Source organism: Mizuhopecten yessoensis, unplaced genomic scaffold, assembly GCF_002113885.1.
Source record: "Mizuhopecten yessoensis strain PY_sf001 unplaced genomic scaffold, ASM211388v2 scaffold10829, whole genome shotgun sequence".
NCBI classification, from domain to species: domain Eukaryota; kingdom Metazoa; phylum Mollusca; class Bivalvia; order Pectinida; family Pectinidae; genus Mizuhopecten; species Mizuhopecten yessoensis.
In genome coordinates, this window is record NW_018408742.1 from 1,639,064 (window position 1) to 1,666,004 (window position 26,941).

At 34.3% G+C, this 26,941-nt stretch overlaps 1 protein-coding gene across 11 annotated transcripts in view; it reads right to left on the reverse strand.

Annotated features, from left to right (window-relative positions):
• LOC110462748 overlaps positions 1-26,941 on the reverse strand; it is a 38,527-nt gene that overhangs the window by 4,489 nt on the left and 7,097 nt on the right. For 3 of the 11 annotated variants that reach the window (XM_021516885.1, XM_021516886.1, XM_021516883.1), the window contains exons 2-18: positions 14,882-14,971; positions 14,595-14,622; positions 14,062-14,196; positions 13,746-13,806; positions 13,460-13,533; positions 13,144-13,311; positions 12,502-12,636; positions 11,801-11,962; positions 11,468-11,599; positions 10,937-10,985; positions 4,431-4,504; positions 4,080-4,103; positions 3,053-3,112; positions 2,536-2,580; positions 2,031-2,075; positions 1,480-1,518; positions 388-453 (exon numbers count right to left, since the gene is read on the reverse strand). In XM_021516885.1, the coding sequence (XP_021372560.1) occupies positions 388-453; positions 1,480-1,518; positions 2,031-2,075; positions 2,536-2,580; positions 3,053-3,112; positions 4,080-4,103; positions 4,431-4,504; positions 10,937-10,985; positions 11,468-11,599; positions 11,801-11,962; positions 12,502-12,636; positions 13,144-13,311; positions 13,460-13,533; positions 13,746-13,806; positions 14,062-14,196; positions 14,595-14,622; positions 14,882-14,950 (1,366 nt within the window). In that variant the 5' untranslated portion in view covers positions 14,951-14,971. Of the gene's footprint in view, positions 1-387; positions 454-1,479; positions 1,519-2,030; positions 2,076-2,535; positions 2,581-3,052; positions 3,113-4,079; positions 4,104-4,430; positions 4,505-10,936; positions 10,986-11,467; positions 11,600-11,800; positions 11,963-12,501; positions 12,637-13,143; positions 13,312-13,459; positions 13,534-13,745; positions 13,807-14,061; positions 14,197-14,594; positions 14,623-14,881; positions 14,972-20,695; positions 20,784-26,941 lie in introns of those variants that run through there. The other 8 variants (XM_021516884.1, XM_021516887.1, XM_021516889.1 and 5 more) reach the window with 8 other exon arrangements.

Consider the following 26,941-nt stretch of genomic DNA (forward strand, 5'->3'; position numbering starts at 1 on the left):
GAAAGAATTTACGTAATAGTCATTGATAATCAGGCTCAAATGTACAATCAAATGTCACGGGTAAATATATATAAATGTTTTAATGCCAAAATAAAACATTATGAAACAGATTAAAGATTAAGTATATCATAGTAAAGAAAACAAGGTAGATTTTAAAATCATTTATCAAAATTAATAATAAAAATTATAGCAAATAAAGTAAAGTGTATATACGTAGTTAGCAAATAAGCTTAACTCTCGAATAAAATTATCTCTGTTGTGTAATTGGTAGTTTCTACTATATAACACTGATTGGCGTTATATTTTACATCATATGTCATATATTTATAATATTTTTTAACAAATGAACTAGAATAATATTTGTACAGAAAGAGATTGGTTTCATACCTTGAAGTCTTTTTTCAAGCAGGTTTGTTGTCGGTCTGTCAGCCGGACTATCAGCAGCTGCTGTATCTACATATAATACATCTTATCATAGACTTAAGACTAATGACAATACGATTGTAATAAAACAAACCCATGATACAAAAAGGAGTCATTCAGAGAGGTGTGACGATCCTAATCACTTACAGATATAATTTTACTCTTAAAATATACCTTTGATTAAGTTGAAGACTATATGTCACCTTATATTGATTATTGGCTGCAATTGATTCGTGCTAGTGATTGCCATTAACACATATTCTAAAGACTTAGGAAATACCACTGTAAGTGCACTTCAATCTAAGTAAGTAGCATCAGTAATTTTGAAGACTTATTTGCTTAGTTTAATTCATCTTATCTTTCAGGACTTCCTGAATATAACTTATAAACGTAATATTGTATCTTGTCATCAATCTTATGAAACGGAGATACGTATTACAGTAATGTAGTGTTGAATATCACCCTTATGCAGCAATAACTTATAATGACATCACTGTCTGTAATATTTGATACAATTATATGAACAGTTGTTTATTCAGTAAAGAATATTGGTTAAACAGTATTTAATCCATCATTACAGTTTGTTATGTTGAAGCCGTCAAGATTGATGCATTTTTTTTAAAATAATAATATTCGTGTCTATAGGAGACAAAGTACAAAGTCGATACTTCATGCGATATATATATAACCACGTATCGAGATCGAAATCTTCATACCTTATTCAGCATTGTTTTATTTGTTAAGTACTTTTTATACTTTCTAACACTTAATGCAATTTTTATTTCCATAATCCTATTTATTTTTGTTGTTGACTTTGAGTAAGGTAAATGTTAACTTCAGACTTAGAAGTCGATTCCACGTGTTTGCTTTTGACGTTTAACTTTTGTTGCATATTAGACGACCAAATTACTTTTTTTCAAGTTGTACAAAATGTCGATTAACACTCTTTATAATTAGAAGATTAATATCATTGTGAACGTGATATCATTGGCTCATCAACATGAAACATTGAGCCAAACTGAATCGATTGAGAAGTGGCGAAATAGTGGTACATACTTTCTTGGATCGGTGTCATGGGTTTTTGTGGCCTCCTCGCTGTAAACAGAAAATAATATAAATGAATACACAAGCAAATAACGTATTCATACAATTGTTTTGCTCACTTGTAAATATCGTTACAGGGTATTAAACAGTTAGCTTCTTCACGGTGAGCCAAGCGGTGTAAACAAATATTCAGATTGTTACTTTTCACGTGTGATCTATTTTTTACTCGCTTGTGCTTCAAAACGACTCATCAAAATAGTTGATTTCACAATTGATCAATCAAATATAACATAAAAATATCAAAACTTGCTTGAATATTTTTAATAAAATATTCGATTTTGTGATCAGCACATTTTTTGTATTTTATATCAAAAATAGATTTCTATAAATACATCAAAACAACGGCCTGACAGAGAGAAATCCAAAATATTAGTTATACATCTGAAACATGTGGTACAGAAACTAATCACTTTCCTAGAGAGAAGCCCATTCCCGCCTTGTTTTGATTAACCTGACAAGTATCAATCAATTTGAGCCCATCATTAATTGTAATCTAAACTGACCTTCATCATCTACTTCTTTTAGTGGAGTTTCCTCTGATGCTATAGCTGAAAATAACGCGAATCCGTCGTTTAAATTGCTTGTTCTTATTTTTTCATGAAGTGCGTTTCAAAATATCAATGAATATAAGGATTAGAGAATTTAATCAAATGTCACGGGAAAATCTATTTAAATGTTTGTATGCCAACATTAAACATTATAAAACAGATTAAAGATAAAGTATATCATAGTATGATAATATATAAAATATATAAACTTGCTTGAATATTTTTAATAAAATATTCGATTTTTTGATCAGCACATTTTTTGTATTTTATATCAAAAATAGATTTCTATAAATACATCAAAACAACGGCCTGACAGAGAGAAATCCAAAATATTAGTTATACATCTGAAACATGTGGTACAGAGACTAATCACTTTCCTAGAGAGAAGCCCATTTTGTTTTGATTAACCAGACAAATATCAATCAATTTGAGCCCATCATTAGTCTTATTTGAAACTGACCTTCAGCATTTACTTCTCCTAGTGGAATGACCACTGATGCTTCAGCTGAAAATAAAGCGAATCCGTAGTTGAAATTGCTTGTTCTCAATTTTTCATATAGTGCATTTCAAAATATCAATGGATTTACAGATGAAAGAATTTACGTAATAGTCATTGATTATCAGGCTCAAATGTACAATTAAATGTCACGGGTAAATATATATAAATGTTTTAATGCCAAAATAAAACATTATAAAACAGATTGAAGATTAAGTATATCATAGTAAAGAAAACAAGGTAGATTTTAAAATTATTTATCAAAATTAATAATAAAAATTATAGCAAATAAAGTAAAGTGTATATACGTAGTTACCAAATGAGCTTAACTCTCGAATAAAATTATCTCTGTTGTGTAATTGGTAGTTTCTACTATATAACACTGAATGGCGTTATATTTTACATCATATGTCATATATTTATAATATTTCTAACAAATGAACTAGACTAATATTTGTACAGAAAGAGATTGGTTTCATACCTCGAAGTCCATCTTCAAGCAGGTTTGTTGTTGGTCTGTCAGCCGGACTATCAGCACCTGCTGTATGTACATATAATACATCTTATAATAGACTTAAGACTAATGACAATACGATTGTAATAAAACAAACCCATGATACAAAAAGGAGTCATTCAGAGAGGTGCGACGATCCTAATCACTTACAGATATAATTTTACTCCTAAAATATACTTTTTATTAAGTAGCAGACTTAAGGCTATATGTCACCTGATATTGATTATTGGCTGCAATTGATTCGTGCCAGTGATTGCCCTTAACACATATTCTAAAGACTTAGGAAATACCACTGTAAGTGCACTTCAATCTAAGTAAGTAGCATATGTAATTTTGAAGACTTATTTGCTTAGTTTAATTCATCTAACCTTTCAGGACTTCCTGAATATAACTTCTATACGTAAAATTGTATCTTGTCATCAATCTTATGCAACGGAGATACGTATTACAGTAATGTAGTGTTGAATATCACCCTTATGCAGCAATAATTGTATTAGGACATCATTGTCTAATATTTGATACAATTACATGAACAGTTGTTTATTTAGTACAGAATATTTGTTAAACAGTATTTAATGCATCATTACAGTTTTTATGTTGAAGCCTTCATACCTTCCTCACCCAACCTTTGATAAGATTGGTGTATTTAAAAAACAAAAACAAAAATTCTATTGGGGACAAAGTACGAAGTTGATATCTCATGCGATATATAGGATCTTAAATGAGTTTTCATTTCATATGAGATTTTATGAAACGAGTCTTAGGAGTTTTAATTTTTGCGAGCCTTGGCGGAGATAGAAATTCACAATTTGTGACGTCACGTCAATGTCCATATTGTGACGTCACAATCGATTTCTGACTGGCACAGCCGATCAAAAACGCTCCAGGGTATATAACACTAATGACAAATGTAAAAATATTACACGGGCGAATTCACTGTATAACATTGAGCCAAACTGAATCGATTGAGAAGTGGCGAAATAGTGTTACATACTTTCTTGGATCGGTGTCCTCCTCGCTGCAAACAGAAATAATATAAATGAAAATACAAGCAAATAACGTATTCATAACATTGTTTTGCTCACTTATTTGTAAATATCGTTACAGGGTATCAAAAATTAAGCTTCTTCACGGTCTTACGGTCCAAAAACGCGTATGGCCACGTGAGCCAAGCGGTGTAAAACAAATAATTTATAAAAAAATATATTTTAAACAATCGTAGGTTCAAACCTTTACGCCTGCGAAATATAAAGAAATCTACGGTGCAAAGTTGTAACGCTTGACGTAAGTACAAATAGTATACACTGCAAATTGATAAGCCTGAAGAATGTAGAAATATACCTACATTTCCGCCATTTAATAATGAAAACAGCTGCAACAAGGATACACACACCAGCAAGAGTGATTACTCCGACAACGCTGCATAAAAATAACAGTAAAGTATATAGAGAGCATTGTTATATAAAAATAATAATAAATAATGACGGAAACTATGTACATGTCATTAATTAGCGTGATGTTGGTGCGTATTCCTATAGAAACGAGTGAAAATACATACTGGTATGACACTCAAAATAGGCATTTTATTTTGTTGATTAGGTTCTACCGATCGTAACCGTCTTTTAGATACTTTGTGTTACATTCAATGTGTAAACTAGCCTAGTTAATATTCAGCGTTTTTTTTGACATGCTATCATTTTATACAAATGCAATCACCAAAATGTTTGCATTTTTCTTGTTATTCTTATCTTTCTTTTGCTGATTTTGCATATTAGAAACATAATAAAATATTAGAGTCGTCGACCAGTACATTCGTCTTTTCCTCACAGAAACATGTTTGGCTTATATAAAAAGCATACTCTCCTCTCAAATTTCAAAATTAGTAATATTCTTCTTTTTCTAAAAAGATATAGATTGTCATTAAAACTACACCCTCTCCAAATTTAATTTGTGACAAAACGTACAGAAACGTACAAAAACCCAATTAGATACAATGGACTATTTAATTATAGAATTGTTTATATATCCTCTGATATTATAATGTTTCTGTTTGAAACCAATAAAGAGAGGGCGAGGAGGAGGTTGGCTCAGTATGTTCCTTAAATATATATCATTCTGAACATACTTTATATTCATAGATCATAGACCAAAACATGGTAAAATTATATCGATGAAGTAAATGAAACATTGTTTGCCTAATAGGATATCATATATCGACAATATAAACTGACGTTATTTATGTCATCTCATCAAAATTAATCACGTGATCTTATGTATGAAATATGGTCTGCAAGTACTATGAATGAAATACAGGATAAAGCTTCCTTTGAGAATGTAAACATAAACCAAGGAAATGAAAGTAAGAGGTTAAAAATATTTAAATATAATGACAAGGAAAAGATTCATAAGTTGTTCTTTGTTTTCATGTTTTCATGTTCACTTGCATATTCCTTTTTTCAAAATCAACATACATTTGATAATCATATATTGGCATTCACGAAAGTTAAATGCGAGCTGAACGATAACTATCTCTAAGATGACTTCAACTCTGACAAAGTATTGCATTATTCTTTATTGCAAATCAAACTGCTGCAAACTAGCTTCATTAACTCATCCACCCCTGAAAACACATTTTAACTCTTCCAATTCAATGGTTGGAATAGTTCATTATGAATTTTCAGCGGTGAATGAGTTATAGTCGATTGTCAGTGGATTCTGGTGCATAAATGGTTTGGTGTCTCTTGATTAAAAAAATAGTGTTCAACCACTTCTTGTACTTCATACTGTCCTGCCACCCCAATCGCATTTACATTGTTAAAGCACTAAAACGATTAAAAATAAATTGAATAATATCTTATTAAAAAATATATAATAATTTAAGATCCATTATCACATGACAATTGTAGGAGGCTAAATAACTAAATAACGCATTTAACTTCATATATAACAAGAAAATGCAGCAAAACTGCTGGACAGTCCAAAAATCACTTACTGACAAAAATCACCAGAGAGCGGATCCTGCACACTGGGATTTATTCTTCGAATATTAATGGCATTACTTTGATCGTTCAGAATATTCTGTTCACGAAGACACTCTTGGCCATATTCTAGCTTTGTGGTTGTTATTACATATTTGTTTTGAATTGGTGAACTACATGTAAATCAGAAAAGTGCGGGAATTTGAAGCGTACTATTTGACGCTTGGTTTTAATAACGTCAAGCTTGACAATAATGCAGAGAGCCATTTTGAATGGGAATCTCAATGCAATTTTGCCCTTTGTTGCTTTTATCTGGTAAGATTTCCAAACAAAAATGATATCAGTGGTGTAGTTACGTAAATATCATAATGAATGTTGTAAATGTGGAGCAAAACAGCCACCTATTTTGCCGTCGTTTCATCTGAACTTGAAAATCATTGCAATAAAAGGAAAGTACCATTCTGATTGGACAATAATAAGAATAAGAGTGACATCTAGATATGCACTTGTCAAACGGAATATTCACTGTTGTAATGTTATAAATACGGATATGAAAGAGTTTACCATAATGTTTTTGCCTCAATTTCCCAGAAGGCTTTCACGCATGGGGAAGCACCGGAAGTGGACAAAATGTTTACAGATCAAACCTATGCAACGCTTTGCATCACTTAGGGGTTTGAAAAAAATAACTAGCGGCACAAAGTAAGAAAGCATATTTCTCTCAACTCTGTGTGTAAAAGATAGAGCTATCGAGGGTAAGAAAGGGATGTATGAAATGTCTTACACCCCATTTCACGTGATGTGACGTCACAATAGCTAAACAATGATGTAACGTCACGAATTCTAAAAAGTCCCTTGCCGCAATGCGGAAATGGCGACGTGATGAAATTAAAACCTTTTACGATATATTTACCGTACACGTTAGAAAGATGAGATTAATTTTCTGGGCATTTTTTGTTTGCAGATATGGGGTTTGCTTAATAACGCTGACAGATTCGTTTTCGTCAAAATCGCTCTGGGAGATTTATAATTTTAGCCCACCATCATCTGATGGTGGGCTATTCAAATCACCCTGCGTCCGTGGTCCGTCTTCTGTCCGTCGTCCGTCCGTAAACAATTCTTGTTCTCGCTATTTCTCAAGAAGTACTAAAGGGATCTTTCTCAAATTTCATATGCAGGTTCCCCTTGGTCCTTAGCTGTGCAGGGCAACTTTTGAGAGTGATCGAATAAACAACATGGCCGACAGGCAGCCATCTTGGATTTTGATAGTGAAAGTTTGTTATCGCTATTTCTCAAGAAGTACTAAAGGGATCTTTCTCAAATTGTATATGTAGGTTCCACTTTGTCCTAAGCTGTGCAGGGCAACTTTTGAGACTGATCGGATAAACAACATGGCCGACAGGCAGCCATCTTGGATTTTGATAGTGAAAGTTTGTTATCGCTATTTCTCAAGAAGTACTAGAGGGATCTTTCTCAAATTTTATATGTAGGTTCCCCTTGGTCCTTAGCTGTATAGGGCAACTTTAAAGACTGATCGAATGAACAACATGGCCAACAGGCAGCCATCTTGGATTTTGATAGTGAAAGATTGTTATTGCTATTTCTCAAGAAGTTCCAAAGGGATCTTTCTCAAATTTTATATGTAGGTTCCCCTTGTTCCTTAGCTGTGCAGGGCAACTTCTGAGACTGATCGGATAAACAACATGGCCGACAGGCAGCCATCTTGTATTTTGATAGTGAAAGATTGTTATTGCTATTTCTCAAGAAGTTCCAAAGGGATCTTTCTCAAATTTTATATGTAGGTTCCCCTTGGTGAAAGATTGTTATTGCTATTTCTCAAGAAGTTCCAAAGGGATCTTTCTCAAATTTTATATGTAGGTTCCCCTTGGTGAAAGATTGTTATTGCTATTTCTCAAGAAGTTCCAAAGGGATCTTTCTCAAATTTTATATGTAGGTTCCCCTTGGCTCTTAGCTATCGCTATTTCTCAAGAAGTACTAGAGGGATCTTTCTCAAATTGTATGTGTAGGTTCCCCTTGGTCCTTAGCTGTGCAGGGCAACTTTTGAGACTGATAGGGCAACTTTTGAGAGCGATCGAATAAACAACATGGCCGACAGGCAGCCATCTTGGATTTTAATAGTGAAAGATTGTTATCGCTATTTCTCAAGAAGGACTAGAGGGATCTTTCTCAAATTTTATGTGTAGGTTCCCCTTGGTCCTTAGCTGTGCAGGGCAACTTCTGAGACTGATCGGATAACCAACATGGCCGACAGGCAGCCATCTTGGATTTTGATATTGAAAGTTTGTTATCGCTATTTCTCAAGAAGTTCCAGAGGGATCTTTTTCAAATTTTATATGTAGGTTCCCCTTGGCTCTTACCTGTGCAGGGCAACTTTTGAGACTGATCGGATAAACAACACGGCCGACAGGCAGCCATCTTGGATTTTAATAGTGCAAGATTGTTATCGCTATTTCTCAAGAAGTACTAGAGGGATCTTTCTCAAATTTTATGTGTAGGTTCCCCTTGGCTCTTACCTGTGCAGGGCAACTTTTGAGACTGATCGGATAAATAACATGGCCGACAGGCAGCCATCTTGGGTTTTGATAGTGAAAGTTTGTTATCGCTATTTCTCAAGAAGTTCCAGAGGGATCTTTTTCAAATTTTATATGTAGGTTCCCCTTGGCTCTTACCTGTGCAGGGCAACTTTTGAGACTGATCGGATAAAAAACATGGCCAACAGGCAGCCATCTTGGATTTTGATAGTGAAAGTTTGTTATCGCTATTTCTCAAGAAGTACTAGAGGGATCTTTCTCAAATTGTATGTGTAGGTTCCCCTTGGTCCTTAGCTGTGCAGGGAAACTTTTGAGACTGATCGGATAAACAACATGGCCGACAGGCAGCCATCTTGGATTTTGATATTGAAAGTTTGTTATCGCTATTTCTCAAGAAGTTCCAGAGGGGTCTTTCTCAAATTTTATGTGTAGGTTCCCCTTGGTCCTTAGCTGTGCAGGGAAACTTTTGAGACTGATCGGATAAACAACATGGCCAACAGGCAACCATCTTGGATTTTGATAGTAAAAGTTTGTTATCGCTATTTCTCTCAAGAAGTACTAGAGGGATCTTTCTCAAATTTTATATGTAGGTTCCCCTTGTTCCTTAGCTGTGCAGGGCAACTTCTGAGACTGATCGGATAACCAACATGGCCGACAGGCAGCCATCTTGGATTTTAATAGTGCAAGATTGTTATCGCTATTTCTCAAGAAGTACTAGAGGGATCTTTCTCAAATTGTATGTGTAGGTTCCCCTTGGTCCTTAGCTGTGCAGGGAAACTTTTGAGACTGATCGGATAAACAACATGGCCGACAGTCAGCCATCTTGGATTTTAATAGTGAAAGATTGTTATCGCTATTTCTCAAGAAGTTCCAGAGGGGTCTTTCTCAAATTTTATGTGTAGGTTCCCCTTGGCTCTTACCTGTGCAGGGCAACTTTTGAGACTGATCGGATAAACAACACGGCCGACAGGCAGCCATCTTGGATTTTAATAGTGCAAGATTGTTATCGCTATTTCTCAAGAAGTACTAGAGGGATCTTTCTCAAATTTTATATGTAGGTTCCCCTTGTTCCTTAGCTGTGCAGGGCAACTTCTGAGACTGATCGGATAACCAACATGGCCGACAGGCAGCCATCTTGGATTTTAATAGTGAAAGATTGTTATCGCTATTTCTCAAGAAGGACTAGAGGGATCTTTCTCAAATTTTATGTGTAGGTTCCCCTTGGCTCTTACCTGTGCAGGGCAACTTTTGAGACTGATCGGATAAAAAACATGGCCGACAGGCAGCCATCTTGGATTTTGATAGTGAAAGATTGTTATTATCGCTATTTCTCAAGAAGTTCCAGAGGGATCTTTTTCAAATTTTATATGTAGGTTCCCCTTGGCTCTTAGCTGTGCAGGGCAAGTTTTGAGACTGATCGGATAAATAACATGGCCAACAGGCAACCATCTTGGATTTTGATAGTAAAAGTTTGTTATCGCTATTTCTCAAGAAGTACCAGAGGGATCTTTCTCAAATTTTATATGTAGGTTCCCCTTGGTCCTTAGCTGTGCAGGGCAACTTTTGAGACTGATCGGATAAACAACATGGCCGACAGGCAGCCATCTTTGATTTTGATATTGAAAGTTTGTTATCGCTATTTCTCAAGAAGTACTAGAGGGATCTTTCTCAAATTTTATATGTAGGTTCTCCTTGATCCCTCGCTGTGTATGCGATATTTTGAGACTGATCATAAAAACAAAATGGATTAAAAGAAGAACTAAACAAATCTTTCTCAAATTGCAATGATCGATTCTATTTCTTTTACATTAAGTACTGTACTAGTAAATATGTGAAATGACAAACACACTTTGAAGGTTGGCTTTCATACACATCAGTATTAAGTTTAGATCAAAAGTTACCTCAAGGTGCATTTACTGTTAACATGACTCGATCAAACATATTAGAGGAAAGAAGAGAAAAGATCGAACTGACAAAGAACTAATTAAGGTGGTACAAAGGTGGGCGCCAAGATCCCTCTGGGATCTCTTGTTAAAAATGGTAAACAGTCCAAACCAATTTTCATGGTTTCTGTGCTTATTTTAGATGTTGGAATGAGAGAAAAATATTCCTTCATGCCCAAGGTTGTGGGATAGGAAATTTCCATCCTCAGGTTTTTCAAATTTGGAAACCCCTGGAATACACCTCCTACACCCCTCGGTCTTATAATATTCTCCCGAAGAGCTTTGGTACATTGAAAGGCCGTGATCATTAATGTTCTTTTTTTTTATCATCTTCCTGTCTCACAAACTTCAATCCATATTTGCATTATAAATACTTACATTAGTAGGCTGCTGTTTTCTTCGTCATTTTGCATTTCAGGTTTCCGATCTGAATTACAAAAAATATATGGAAATCACGTATATTTCACGAGTACCATATTCCACCAGATATACGCACATGCTCCTATAAGCGAATGAACACATATTTCTTGGAAAGAGGATTTTTGCGCCTAATCAAATCCCTTTAAAACGTTGCTAAACTTCATTAATCTGCCAATAGTGCTCTTATTAGATCGAATATTGTAATATATACTTGTAATAAGACTTGACTCAAACTAAACTAAATATCACAACAACTAGTTAGTAATAGTAAAATAAACCAGTATCTTTCAATATACACATCCTATGTCAAATCACATTTACTTGTCATTCTTTTAAAATACATTAGCCTTATTGAACATAAACCCGAATTACGCCAGTTCCTCTCATAGATAAAATCACGAGCACTTTCCATTGGAGCTCTCAAGAGGCTCAAACACGTATATCGTACATGCCAACAACATTTTGAACTGAGTAATTTCTGATACTTACTGGCATCTGTCTGTACCTGAAACTGCCTTGATTCACTAAGTCCCGAAACATCGTCAGTTTTCACATCAATCTGGTAGGATGTGTTTGCAGTCAAACCTGTCACTTTCAATAAAGTTACTGTCTTGCCTTTCTCTAAAATATAATCAACCAACATTGTTCAGCATTTTACTACATACAAGTTGTCTGCATGTGGAACTTTGATGTTTCGAAAACATGCTTTTACCGTTTGTTTACCAAAAGAAAATCATGATATGAATGTATGATAGGAAAATTTATGTTCGTCATGACGAACGAAAGGAAGAGAAAAGCATGAACAGAACAAAGATATCTTACCTATATCTTTCTCCATATGTCCTTCCGTATTGTCGGTGAGGTTCCTGAAGGTCAAAGCAATTTTACCTGAGTCTAGTTCCTTGTCTGGAGTTACCTCAAGTGTACACGAGACTTGGTCCTTTTCTATCACCTTTACAAAAGGAGCAGCTCGTAAACGGACTACTTTAAGAAAGAAAGAAAAAATACATTTATAATTAAAAGAAAAACAAACATTTTAAACTATATAATATCAGATTTATATTATCCATAAAAAATGTTAAATGTGGAAAAGATGGGCAAAGAAATTATGAAATAAGTTAGAACTAAAACATTACGAAGGTTAATTTCGTGAAGTTTACCTATTTTTTTACAGTAAATGAAGTTAAATTAAGTTTAAGAATTATGCATAATATCATAAAATTAATTACAGAGTAACACCACGACTTAGAATATAGAAATAAACCTTGAAGTAGAAGAAGAGGTTCGCATCATGAGTTCAACATGCAAAATAACGGTCATGAGGAGTTCAAAGGTAGTTATTACGATTTCAACATGCAAATTGTTGTCATAAAGAAGATCCTAAATGAGGCATCATGCAAATTGTTGTCATAAAGAAGATCCTAAAAGAGGCATCATGCAAAATTGTTGTCTTAGCACACTTTGCTTTGTCAAAACTCTTTGAAACATACAATAAAAAGTTAGAAAACATATCGCATACGTACTTGGTAATTCTGTCTGCAGAACAAATATGACGGGGTCACTCGTACCACCTTGATCGGAAGTCAAGACCTCAACCCGATAGGATGTGTTAGAAGCTAGACCAGTAATGATGGCGCTGACTTTTAACTCTGTTTCACCTGGTAAAGTTAAAAAGATATATCTTCAGAAGGAACGTACCGACTATCGTCTTTTGCAAGCTATTGTATTTAATGATTTATCTTATATATCTAATCTTGTAATTTACGTATGCCCAACGGTTAATAACTACCACGTTTTATATTTATTCATATGCAAAAATTGTATTCGATTAACATTACAAAATTAAAACGTTTTTAGAACGAAACACGTTGACAATAAGTCTTAGTCGCCTCGTAATCAAACTACAACGCCCTTGTTGTTGTAATATATCTGGTACCTGTGTTTCCATGTTAATGCTTTAAAACAAAATAGAAGTAATTCTGCCAAAGTCATAAAATATGAGAGGAAAAACCATAAACAGACTTGACAAGTATTCTCATTACAAACTGCCTACATTGTTGCCGAAATGTGTTTAAAAACAAAACGTTAGATTCTTTCCTCTTTGATGTGTGTGAAATATGACCATACTTAAGTAATGATAGAATAAAAACGAAGGACAGACGCACCTATCTTGGTTTCGATAACACGTTGTTGCTGTAAGTCTTCTTTGAGGTCTTTAAAGATGAAAGTGACGGTCTGAACACCAGTCTCATTTGCATTACGGAATACTTCCAGACTGGCAGAGGTAGATTTGACATCTGATATAACCACTAAAGGTGGGTGTCGTATATTCACTGAAAAATCCAATTTGTTAAAGTAAATAGTGGATTTATATGGACGAAGTTCATTTTAATGAAAACAGAGAAAACCACTACAATACTAGGTTTTCAGGCTACCATTCCAGTTCAAGTTAAAGTACGTATAGATGTTTGTATATCTCACCTGGAACGTTCTTGCCGCATTTTCTGTCGTCATAACGACTCCCGTTGTGTAGTATTGTTTCATCAGCTTTACACCTTGAAACAAAAACAAAATGGTATGATCAATCTTCCTCCCAGAACTTTATCCACCTAATTTTGAATTTGTATGACTATAATTTTAAGTTTTAAATAACAAATGATAAACCAAATTATGGCATCTTTACATTGTAAATGAAACTGAATGTGCCACTTCAGGCTGTGTCCTATTATTCTTTGTAACAATAGACGTAATAATTGATGAAGTTTACCTTGATTTTTCAATGCACTGTCCGTCTCTCTTGAAGAAGTCATCTATACATTGACAAGTTGCTGCAACCCAAAAGATAGAGTATTATCAAATGCCTTGGTGTAAAGCCATTTCTGTAAGATATTGCTTCAGTAAAAGTTCCAGAAACCTTCCTAAGAGAATAATATGAAATGTACAAGCATTAAATAATAAAACAAAATGTTATCAACAAATAACCAATCACATTTCAGCAGTGGTTTTATGGTAGTTGTTATAAGTTAGTAGTTCGTAAATAAATGTATTGTTAAGAAAACGCGTAAATTTGAGTTGATATATACCGTCGTCATCCGGTAGCATGTGATTTAGGCATTCCACAAACGAGCATGCATACTCAGTAGGCCCTATATATCCTTTGGATCTATCACATTCACAAACGATGCGTCCATCTGGCTGTTTTACAGGGACGGTTTCATCTAGAAAAGTAAACATACAACATAATGTACGGGGGGACAAAAGAAAGTACAAAAACATAGCATAACTACAGCAATATAGGCGTCTGTTTGATATTAATATCTTATTCAACCACAAAAAACAACTGCAAATCAAGGATAGCGATATCAAAATGGTGAAAAAAATTGTGTATGGTTGGTCGTCCTAAAACAGCAAAGGTCATCTGAGATCAGTGTCCACTGTTGAGGCAATTCTGTAACTACCTTGAAGTGCAATATCCCTGACATATCACAACCATAACACTATACCCGACCACCGGGACACAAACACCAGTATCATCGATTCCATTAAAATAGGAATTATTTACCTACACGAGTAAAAGTCGTATTCTAATAAAATGTTAGAGGTGTAATTTACTTACCTACGAAATCGCATGTCTGAGGCAAAACCTAGAAACCAGAAAAAAGCAAAGTTACGAATATAATTTGTTTTAAGTTCCAATCAAAATGGCATTCCTCTCAATAGTGTTGAATTTACATTCATACTTATTCTTCTTTCATTCATCTCAACAAAATGATATTATAACTAATTTTGATGTAAATTTCAGGCTTAAAAGAGAATATATTAACATACTTTTACTTTTACGTGATATTATTATTAATACGCTTAATCCTGCTTGTGTCTTTAAGCTACTTGTGACATACTCACACTTTGAAAGTTGTTTGCTAAGTAAATTCCCATTATCACTATTTGAAGATTCATTATTGATGTCTGCATGTTGATTTTCTTCTACGAACACTACAAAGCAAATAAATGAATTAAGAAAACCCAATATCAAACTAGAGATGTCCTACTGAAATCTGACTAAATAACTTGATATTGGATGCAATTCACCCGTCTGCCTGACATGCTCGTAATCACAGATTCAGTTGGTAACACTACGTCAGACGTGTTGCTACAGTACTATAAGTATTGGTGACCTTTTTTCGTGTTTAAATGTCTCACTCCATAAAGGGGATACGATACATTCACATCGAGATATAATACGGGTGTGATTTGTCTTTGAATTCATCAATTCCACTTCCATTCAATAATGCTAACCACATACTTCTCTTCCTCAGGTCCTTTACTTTATATAGCACTGAAAGAAGGGAATACCCTTTACTTTATATAGCACTGCAAGAAGGGAATACCCTTTACTTTATATAGCACTGAAAGAAGGGAATACCCTTTACTTTATATAGCACTGATACATGTATATACATTTGCTTATCAGACTCACTATTTTGTATCATCACATAGAAATAACGGTTATAATAATTTTACTACAAAAAACATACACATTGTCATGATATTATTTGCAGGGCTGCTAACTATATGTGTCATAATTGCGTCAGTGACCGGATACCGATTTGGTCGGCATGACTATGACTTTAAAAAAAAAATGAAAAGAAAACCATATCTTGCGGGACTTTATTAATAAATAAAACATGTAAATTAGTCAAATATAATCAACGACAGTGTTCTGATTGTTATAGTTTACAGGGACTAGACCGGGATTCAAAGCATGAACTTAGATTTCTTTACAAACGCTCTAACAGACTGAGCAAGCCGGTCAACTAAAATATCCTGGTTAAACTGTGTAACAGATACATCCAAAACGAAATTAAGGGGAGGTAACACTGTATATATAATAAGGACAGATCTATAGACTAGGGATATTTAATAAGTGACAGAAAACTGGGAACAGGAGAATTCAGAGATACTAGGAAATTGACACGTAAGATGTTACACAGATTAAATTCGGTAGGCGTGCCATTGTGTCATAATGATGGTGTTAGTGAAATATTGTTTATTAGTTAGCAATTAACAAGATATATTGCTTTTTATAACAATGGCTGAATAATTCGGTGTCCATGGTAACTTCCTACGATTCCTTTAAACGTTAAAAATATTAACATCAGGTGTTTTATCGAATGTGCACACCCCACAGAAGTTGGCTACAAAACCAGCTATGTATGCATACAGTCACATACCAAAGGGAGCTTCACAGAGCCCATGTCGCACTAATAGGTGTACTATATCTTCACAGGCAGGGCCATCTGACTAACGTTGGGTGACTAAATACCGTGTGGATTGGGTTTTACCTGCTAGATTATTAGGTGTTATTTCAGGACGATTCCATGTATAAGTATGTGCACATCAATGTGTGAACTTACCTTGAGACTAACTGGAAGATGTAAACTGATATAAAAATGCACATGTATATCACTATTTTTACTGATAATACATGATAAATTCCTGTACACAAATACTCTTTATTATGATCATCTAAAAACTAAAACTGTAGTGTATTTTAAATTACGTAATATCATTGTATACAATATAAGTAGAGTTAGCCTCTAAAATTAGACCATTGGAAAGATTCGTTTAAGATATACCCATATATGTTTAGATACACGTCATGTGTCAAAGAAATAATGCTACCTGAGGAGCTATATCCTATAATGTTTTTATGTAATGTAATATTACTAGTATTGTGGCTTTTTTGTGTTTCGATAAAGGAGCAGATTGCTTCGAATGTTTGACAACATCATATTGTCTACATTGTCAGAATCACTGCCTTGACCCATATAGATATACGTCATATATATACAGCTTAATGTAACCATAGCAATATAAACGCTTTGCTATACTATCGTTATACAATGTATCATTATGATATCTATAAACTTCATAAGTTAGTATGTCACGGAGTACGTTTGCTAAACAAACACATACCTGGTAGATATAATGATATTAGTATATGATTGTCGAAGACCCCATTTCCTTTATCTAAGTCTTCAAAACAACACGTGTGTACATGTTTGTACATCTTCCCTTATCCTAATTCTATTTAACGTAAAGGGAATTTCCGTGTTACTTTTTTGATAACTACTATGAATAGACATAGCTCCGCTCCTAAAGATATTGAACTTTAGACATACCAGGTCCGTAATGGGTTAGAAGTAGGTTTGGATATGAAACAATTCGTCACATCTCGACAGATTCCGTTCCTACGATAAAGGGTACCGGAATCAGCCGAGGTTAGCCGAATGGATCTGAAAAAGCTGTGACATGTTTTTAAATACAGAAAGGGTTGACAGGTGATGCTAAGGGTGCGTGTTTACACGTATTCACACTGAAATAATCAATATAAATTCCTTGGCTTATTAGGGAGTCATTATCTCAGGCTAAGCAATTTGTAACATTATTTACACCAGTAAACAATGCATAACATTTTGCTTGCACCAATAAAACACCGTGACACACCTTCCAAAATCTGGACCAGATAACACCTTCTTCTATGTGTGATTCATAAGTCTTTCCAACGTCTCCTGCACCCAGTTTATCTCACTATTAATATATTAATAAATGTATTTATATCATCACTGACACAAATAAGACTTTGTATGATAAAAGCAACATTGGTGTTTTAAACTTGATTAGTGGAATGTCGAAAATGTCCTCTTAATTGCAAACGGTATTTTCCCCAAAAACATTTCAAATACTATATCTAAAATCTATAGGGTTATCTTAGAAATACATTATACCTGTGACTTATCAATACAAAGAGGCGGTCCGGAAAACTTCAAAACAAGAATATTATTTTCCGTATTCGGTCCGAATCAGTTCGATTTGTTTATTTGTCAATCCCATGGCCTACAAAATGACGTTCGCTCAATTTAGAAATTTCAAACGATTGAAAACCGAGGACTCTAATGACGGAATTAAGCAGCTGTTTGTGATAATAAGAACGGATTTGGATCAATAAATAATCAATGTATCAATATACGCGAGGTAATTTTAGTTGTATAGTAGATTTTTGTTGTAAGCACCTCATAATTCTCCGATACGAAACGGTGTCGGATAATTCCATGTTTTCATACAGTAGTGCGCTCTTGCCCGACACAAGGCGTCAATCTGTCTATAACTGGGTGAATGAATCAGAACCGGATACGTGAGGTATAGCTGGATTGAGGATGCATAACCGGATAAATGATATATAACTGGATTAAAAATACAGAACCTGATAAATGATATGAACAGGATTAATGATCCAGAACCAAATACATGATATATAATTGGATTAATGATACAAAACCTGATAAATGATATGTAACTGGATTAATTATACAGAACCTGATAAATGACATATAACTGGATTAATTATACAGAACCTTGTACATGATATATTAACTAGATTAATGATACAGAACCTGATAAATGATATATAACTGGCTTTATGATACAAAACCTGGTAAATGATGTAGCAGGATTAATGATACAAAACCTGATATGTGATATAGAATGGGATCAATAATTTAGAACATGATAAGAAATATATAATTGGATTAATGATACAGAACCTGATAAATGATATATAACATGATTTATGATTCACAAACGGATAAGTGACATTGAATTTTGAGTAATTCTATTGACGTAAGCACTTTCTATTGACGTAAGTACTTTCTATTGACGTAAGCACTTCAACAAAACTTGACAATGTTGCTTGTTCAATGCATACATTCTATCAAGTTTATTTTATATCCTTGCGAAATAGCGGAAATGGAAAGCTCATTATGTTTGTAAAGAAGCAGGCATCTCAAGTGGCGAACGGGACATTACAATCCACCACATCACAAACATATATTTGCGCGTAACTGTGAACCTTACCAACTTCAGGTTAAGAGTACCATCAAGTGAAAATCAAATAATATCATTTATCAGTATTTTCATCATCGTCAGTATTATGTAATTTGTCAGTCTTTTTCTAAAGAAATGATCCTCAAAAATTACAAGTGTCGATAAGTTTACAGAATTAGTCTTGTTTCAAAAATGATTATTTGAGAAAAAAATACAAAACCATAGCATTAACCAGACACTGCAATGGTCTAAGTTAGGACCGTTACACTGCTAGTCCTACAATCTGTCAAAGCTGCTAATTAGAAATTAACAATGCCCCTCTATTAGCTGTATTATCTATATACTTTTATCAATCTGAACGCAAAACAAACACAATTGATAGCATCTTTCAAATTTGGTAATGGAGACAGTTTGCTAAAAATAAATTACACAGCTTGCCATCCTTCTATGGCTCATCGGTGATGCCAGGGGCCAAAAAGGTCGAAATCCAAATTGCTCTAAACTACTTTTAACAGAAGGAGAGGCGCGTAAAACCGTGTAATTATTTAAATTTCAGAAATAGCAGGAGAATTAGTGAATTTCAAATTTATAAGAAAATAACTTAAGTAAGTAAGTCGTTGTTATAAGCCGTGCGACTACCAAAAACAGATACTTTTGGCACACCTCTTGGACTAAGAACAGTCTACCAACATAGTAATCAAATACTCTCTTGATGACTTAAGTAAACACCATAAATATAACGATAAAGCTTTAGCTAAGCCAACTACGTCAAGTTATCCGTCAAAGTTTCTGACACTGTTTTTCAGTTTCCATAACTTTACATCATAAGGAAAGTCTGGGTAAAGTCATAGGTAGACGACCATATTTTTTACCAAATCAACCTCCTCCAGAAGAAGCAATCGCAATTTCAGGGTTTAATCACATTGCGTAAGACCTCTTACCGTTAATATTCAGTATTTTCAAGCAGTTTTGACAAGTACTTCGTGTTGTTATGGAATGGTTTTCATATATTATCTTCCCTTGCCATGTTACGATAATATATACCCACAACAATACTCTCACAGGTACCAGATAAATGGCATGAAGGGTGTAAGGGTTTCGACAAATAGCATGTACTTATGATGGTCTGAAACTACATTGCATTTTTCTGATATACTGTACACATGGACATTTTTACCGCAGTTTAACTTTGCCATATTTACCCTTAGTAATGAGGGTGAATATCTCATGACAGTGAAAATAATAGCACAGCATACTTTACTGAGTAATTACATCGCATAAGCTAATTTAATATATTGAATAAGTGACAGAAAGCTGGGAACAGGAGAATTCAGAGAGACTAGGAAATTGACACGTAAGATGTTACACAGATTATATTCGGTAGGCGTGCCATTGTGTCATATTGATGGTGTAAGTGAAATATTACGAGTTGTTTACTAGTTAGCAATTAACAAGATATACTGCTTTTTATAACAATGGCTGAATAATTCGGTGTCCATGGTAACTTCCTACGATTCCTTTAAACTTTAAAAATATTAACATCAGGTGTTTTATCGAATGTGCACACCCCACAGAAGTTGGCTACAAAACCAGCTATGTATGCATACATTCACATACCAAAGGGAGCTTCGCAGAGCCAATGACGCACTAATAGGTGTACTATATCTGCATAGGCAGGGCCATCTGACTAACGTTGGGTGACAAAATACCGTGTGGACTGGGTTTTACCTGCTAGATCATCAGTGAGTTATTTCAGGACAATGTATCAATATGATATCTATAAACTTCATAAGTTAGTCTGTCACGGAGTACGTTTGCTAAACAAATACATACCTGGAAGATATGGTGATGTTAGTATATGACAGTCGAAGAAGTCTTCTCTGTTGAGAAATACGCATACAGTTTAGTGCGCAAGTGCAGTGAAGCCAAAAGATGGTGCCATGTGTCGGCAGGTAGAATCATACGAAAGGTCAGGGTTGACGCTGCAATGCGACACAAGTATATCTCCATATAGGTACACATAGAAATAACACTGACCTCATTTAACCCTGCATATGCTATTAATTAACAACCAAGATTTCATGTACAAATAAGAAATTAGTATTTGAAATACGCATTAGTTGATGGTTTTTATATGGGTTAAAACTAGACTATGGGGTGTTCTTTATAGAATATCTTGTTTGATACTTAAGTCAGGAAAAATAATTTATTTGTAACATTTCCTTTATCTAAGTCTTCACTACAACACGTATGTACATGCTATTTAAGGTAAAGGGTATTCCCGTGTTACCTTTTTGATAACTACTATGAATAGACATAGCTCCGCCCCTAAATATATCGTCGGTATGTTAGGAAGTAACGCATTTAACTCTAGACATGATTGGCCCGTAATGGGTTAGAAGTAGGTTTGGATATGAAACAATTCGTCACATCTCGACAGATTCCGTACCTACGATGAAAGATACCGGAATCAGCCGAGGTTAGCCGAATGGATCTGAAACAGCTGTGACATGTTTTTAAATACAGAAAGTGTTGACAGGTGATGCTAGAGGTGCGTGTTTACACGTATCCACATTGAAATAATCAATATAAATTCCTTGGCTTATTAGGGAGTCATTATCTCAGGCTAAGCAATTTGTAACATTATTTACACCAATAAACAATGCATAACATTTTGCTTGCACCAATAAAACACCGTGACACACCTTCCAAAATCTGGACCAGATAACACCTTCTTCTATGTGTGATTCATAAGTCTTTCCAACGTCTCCTGCACCCAGTTTATCTCACTATTAATATATTAATAAATGTATTTATATCCTCACTGACACAATTAAGACTTTGTATGATAAAAGCAACATTGGTGTTTTAAACTTGATTAGTGGAATGTCGAAAATGTCCTCTTAATTGCAAATGGTATTTTCCCTAAAACATTTCAAATACTATATCTAAAATCTATAGGGTTATCTTAGAAATACATTATACCTGTGACTTATCAATACAAAGAGGCGGTCCAGAAAACTTCAAAACAAGAATATTATTTTCCGTATTCGGTCCGAATCAGTTCGGTTTGTTTATTTGTCAATCCCATGGCCTACAAAATGGCGTTCGCTCAATTTAGAAATTTCAAACGATTGAATACCGAGGACTCTAATGACGGAATTAAGCAGCTGTTTGTGATAATAAGAACGGATTTGGATCAATAAATAATCAATGTATCAATATACGCGAGGTAATTTTAGTTGTATAGTAGATTTTTGTTGTAAGCACCTCATAATTCTCCGATACGAAACGGTGTCGGATAATTCCATGTTTTCATACAGTAGTGCGCTCTTGCCCGACACAAGGCGTCAATCTGTCTATAACTGGGTGAATGAATCAGAACCGGATACGTGAGGTATAGCTGGATTGAGGATGCATAACCGGATAAATGATATATAACTGGATTAAAAATACAGAACCTGATAAATGATATGAACAGGATTAATGATCCAGAACCAAATACATGATATATAATTGGATTAATGATACAAAACCTGATAAATGATATGTAACTGGATTAATTATACAGAACCTGATAAATGACATATAACTGGATTAATTATACAGAACCTTGTACATGATATATTAACTAGATTAATGATACAGAACCTGATAAATGATATATAACTGGCTTTATGATACAAAACCTGGTAAATGATGTAGCAGGATTAATGATACAAAACCTGATATGTGATATAGAATGGGATCAATAATTTAGAACATGATAAGAAATATATAATTGGATTAATGATACAGAACCTGATAAATGATATATAACATGATTTATGATTCACAAACGGATAAGTGACATTGAATTTTGAGTAATTCTATTGACGTAAGCACTTTCTATTGACGTAAGTACTTTCTATTGACGTAAGCACTTCAACAAAACTTGACAATGTTGCTTGTTCAATGCATACATTCTATCAAGTTTATTTTATATCCTTGCGAAATAGCGGAAATGGAAAGCTCATTATGTTTGTAAAGAAGCAGGCATCTCAAGTGGCGAACGGGACATTACAATCCACCACATCACAAACATATATTTGCGCGTAACTGTGAACCTTACCAACTTCAGGTTAAGAGTACCATCAAGTTCATTATGTTTGTACACTGCTAGTCCTACAATCTGTCAAAGCTGCTAATTAGAAATTAACAATGCCCCTCTATTAGCTGTATTATCTATATACTTTTATCAATCTGAACGCAAAACAAACACAATTGATAGCATCTTTCAAATTTGGTAATGGAGACAGTTTGCTAAAAATAAATTACACAGCTTTGTCATCCTTCTATGGCTCATTGGTGATGCCAGGGGCCAAAAAGGTCGAAATCCAAATTGCTCTAAACTACTTCTAACAGAAAAACCGTTTAATTATTTAAATTTCAGAAATAGGAGGAGAATTAGTGAATTTCAAATTTATAAGAAAATAACTTAAGTAAGTAAGTCTTTGTTATAAGCCGTGCCACTACCAAAAACAGATACTTTTGGCACACCTCTTGGACTAAGAACAGTCTACCAACATAGTAATCAAATACTATCTTGATGACTGAAGTAAACACTATAAATATAACAATAAAGCTTTACCTAATCCAACTACGTCAAGTTATCCGTCAAAGTTTCTCACACTGTTTTTCAGTTTCCATAACTTTACATCATAAGGAAAGTCTGGGTAAAGTCATAGGTAGACGACCATATTTTTTTACCAAATCAACCTCCTCCAAAAGAAGCAATCGCAATTTCAGGTTTTAATCACATTGCGTAAGACCTCTTACCGTTAATATTCAGTATTTTCAAGCAGTTTTCGTGTTGTTATGGAATGGTTTTCATATATTATCTTCCCTTGCCACGTTACGATAACATATACCACAACAATACTCTCACAAGTACCAGATAAATGGCATGAAGGGTGTAAGGGTTTCGACAAATAGCATATACTTATTATGGTCTGAAACTACATTGCATTTTTCTGACATACTGTACACCTGGACATTTTCACCGCAGTTTAACTTTGCCATATTTACCCTCCGTAATGAGGGTGAATATCAGTGAAAATAATAGCACAGCATACTTTACTGAGTAACTACATCTGATAAGCGAATTTAACATTGCGCATTAACGGGTTTTACCAGTAGATTATACAAATTAAACTTTGTGACAGTTTCCCGGTACATAGTATGATTTTCCAATTCTAGGGTGTATTAGGGAACACTCCCAAAAAAGGCGAATTAAAATGGGGAAATATTGATGCCATAATTGACACAATGAGGAATACAAAACAGCTGTACTCAATAACTCTAGTTTTATCTCTTAAAAACTCAGGAGCGTGCTTCTGTTATTTTCTTTTATAATTGTGTAGTCGAATACATCTTAAGGTTATTAAAGTTAAGGTTAAACGGTGGAACCAAGGATTCAATTAATACTGCTCGACAACACGTTATATTATACAGAAACATTCAGTACAAGCACACGGCTTTATCTGCTAAAACAAAACTGTCTAAATAGTACTACAATACAAACCGGAATAGTATAATGCATGACAATATGTTTTACCCTACTTGTATAGATAACATTATGACTATCTATATTAAGAATCTAAAGCCGGAGCCTATTCACTGTGGATATGATCTCGTAAGAAGCATTTTTATATGAATTTGTCAATAGCTATAGTACATACTGATACACTGAAGGATATCATCTGTATCGAGCCAGATGGTGTCAGAAATGTGTATGATTCACGATATGGGTGGGAGGGGGTGATGACGAAATTGCCCATAAAATAACATAACCTTTATCAAATTAATGATGAAAATCAAAGCAAATAAAAACAATTGTAAGTAACATTAGTCAAGAAAAAAGGATGGGTCATATCAACATTATAAATGTCGGTCGAAAGTATTCGACCCACTAAGACTAACGACGATATCCTTTTTTGTTATGTGGGTAGATTTGATATAAATACTGTGCCTGGCAAATTAAATCTTCTCATTTACTTTTTATTAATGAACATTTCCTATTTTAAATAAAATACAAAAGAACGTGGAATAATGGTTTGGTTTATATAACGTTAAATCATAAATCATAAATTAAATTGTATGTAAATATTCCCGAATGCGCATATATGGAAAACCCCTAAACACTACGACGTAGATATTTCTTGAAAGGAAAAATTGTTGACCCTTGTCCTTGATATGAAAAAGATTGAAAACAAAATACTTATGATGATTTTAGTTCGAAAAAGTAAAACGATCAATAGAAACAGGGAAAATAAAGGGATTAAACAAACAAATTGCCTGATTTAGGACAATGTCATACATGCAATATTCGCTGTGACTGAAAACTAACTTCCTGGTACATAAGGAGAGGTGACGCAATCAACACGCTGAACGCGGGTTGGATAATTATTTAAATTTTTCAACAAGAAGTTTGTTTAAATACTGTGAAGAGTATCCGCGAAACTCCATACATTATTTAGGTACATTTCCATAAATTGTGTATAGTATGGAATGAAGTGTTAGAGGGGCGATAACTCTGTTATCGTTCCTCTGAACGAAATGTTAACGCGGCTAAATGTAGCTAATTTGCCGCATATAACAGCGATTTGAGTACGAAAAAAACGGCTCCATAACTTTTGCTGAAACTTCCCAAGTTTGTAGACCTCGGCGCGATCTACCTCCTTGTTTATCTGTTATATCTGGGGGAAATCTAGTTATGAAGATATTTGGGGTCAAACACGCCAAAATCGGCATTTTGACCATTAGGTTCTGTATAATTCACCCTGGAGAATTAACGCTTAAAGCTGACGAACTGAAACTCCAAACATAAATAGTCCAAGTTATTTTGAAGAAAACAGTAGATTTCGTTTTTCGATATCTTTCACAGAACGACCCAAAGAGGGCTTTGAAAATAGGGTGCATTTCTGGGGTTTCGTGGAATTTTCCAGAAGATCCGATTTCCCCGTAATCAAGCGCCAATTTGGGTACCCCCTCTAGGCTGGAATTGAGATAAGAGCTTGTTGCGCATGCGTTAAATACGAAGAAATGTTCTAGCCGCTTATCCGGTTCAACTTGCAGCGGTGAGTTGGATTAAATTTTGACTGGTGCCAGTAATTTCTACCATTTTACGATATTCTAGGTTATGGCTATTTTACAACGATCAATGTTTGCTGCTGATCACAATTATGCATGTAAGATATGACCACGGACTTAGATCTAATTCCGTGATATGACCCAGCGTTTAAAATCTCTAGCAAAATCCCGTAGGCCTACTGTAGCCTTACATGTTTGTTGACGACGCGGAACAGTTCTCGTTTCTTCAATATTTACCTTCGTTATGTTTTGTTTCTACGTTTAAATAAATTATGATTTCGGTGTGTGAAGCCTGTTCAGTGTTTGTGGAAATCTCTCATCTGTGATAATTTGTTTACGTCTAAAAATAGCCACGGAAATCCCCAACTTGAGGAGACATCACTACACGCGCGACTAGCATTACCTATATGAGCACTACAAAGATTATAGGGTCAATTGCAACGTTGACTGTAAATGCGTCATTATCAGAAGTTTTCACATTTTTTTGGAAAAGGAAAACTCCAGACAAAGTCGGGTTAGTCTTGTGCTGTTACTGCATTTTTTTCATTTACAGTATAAACACATCAAATGAATTTTAATAAACATTTCAGTGTTATTTCCTAAAAAAAAATGTTTTTGGTAGGTATAACCAAAAAATACCACACATATTAAGAGAAGTTCAATCCTGTTACCAAATCCATTAAAAAAAAATTTTTTTAACAAGGAAAATAAATAGATTAACTTATTATATTCTTGTGATAAAATATTGATATTCTAATTAATTTTACATATTATTGTTTCAAAAGCACTGTGGTCGAACTGCACTGTATAGATTCTGGATATAGCGATCACCGAAGTGAGAGCTAAATAAATCACGTTCACCTCCAGTCGAGGTAAATTGGATTATTTTTTATCATTACCCATGTTTTATAATTAGTCAAAACGAATGAAGCAGTTATTTTTGCAACT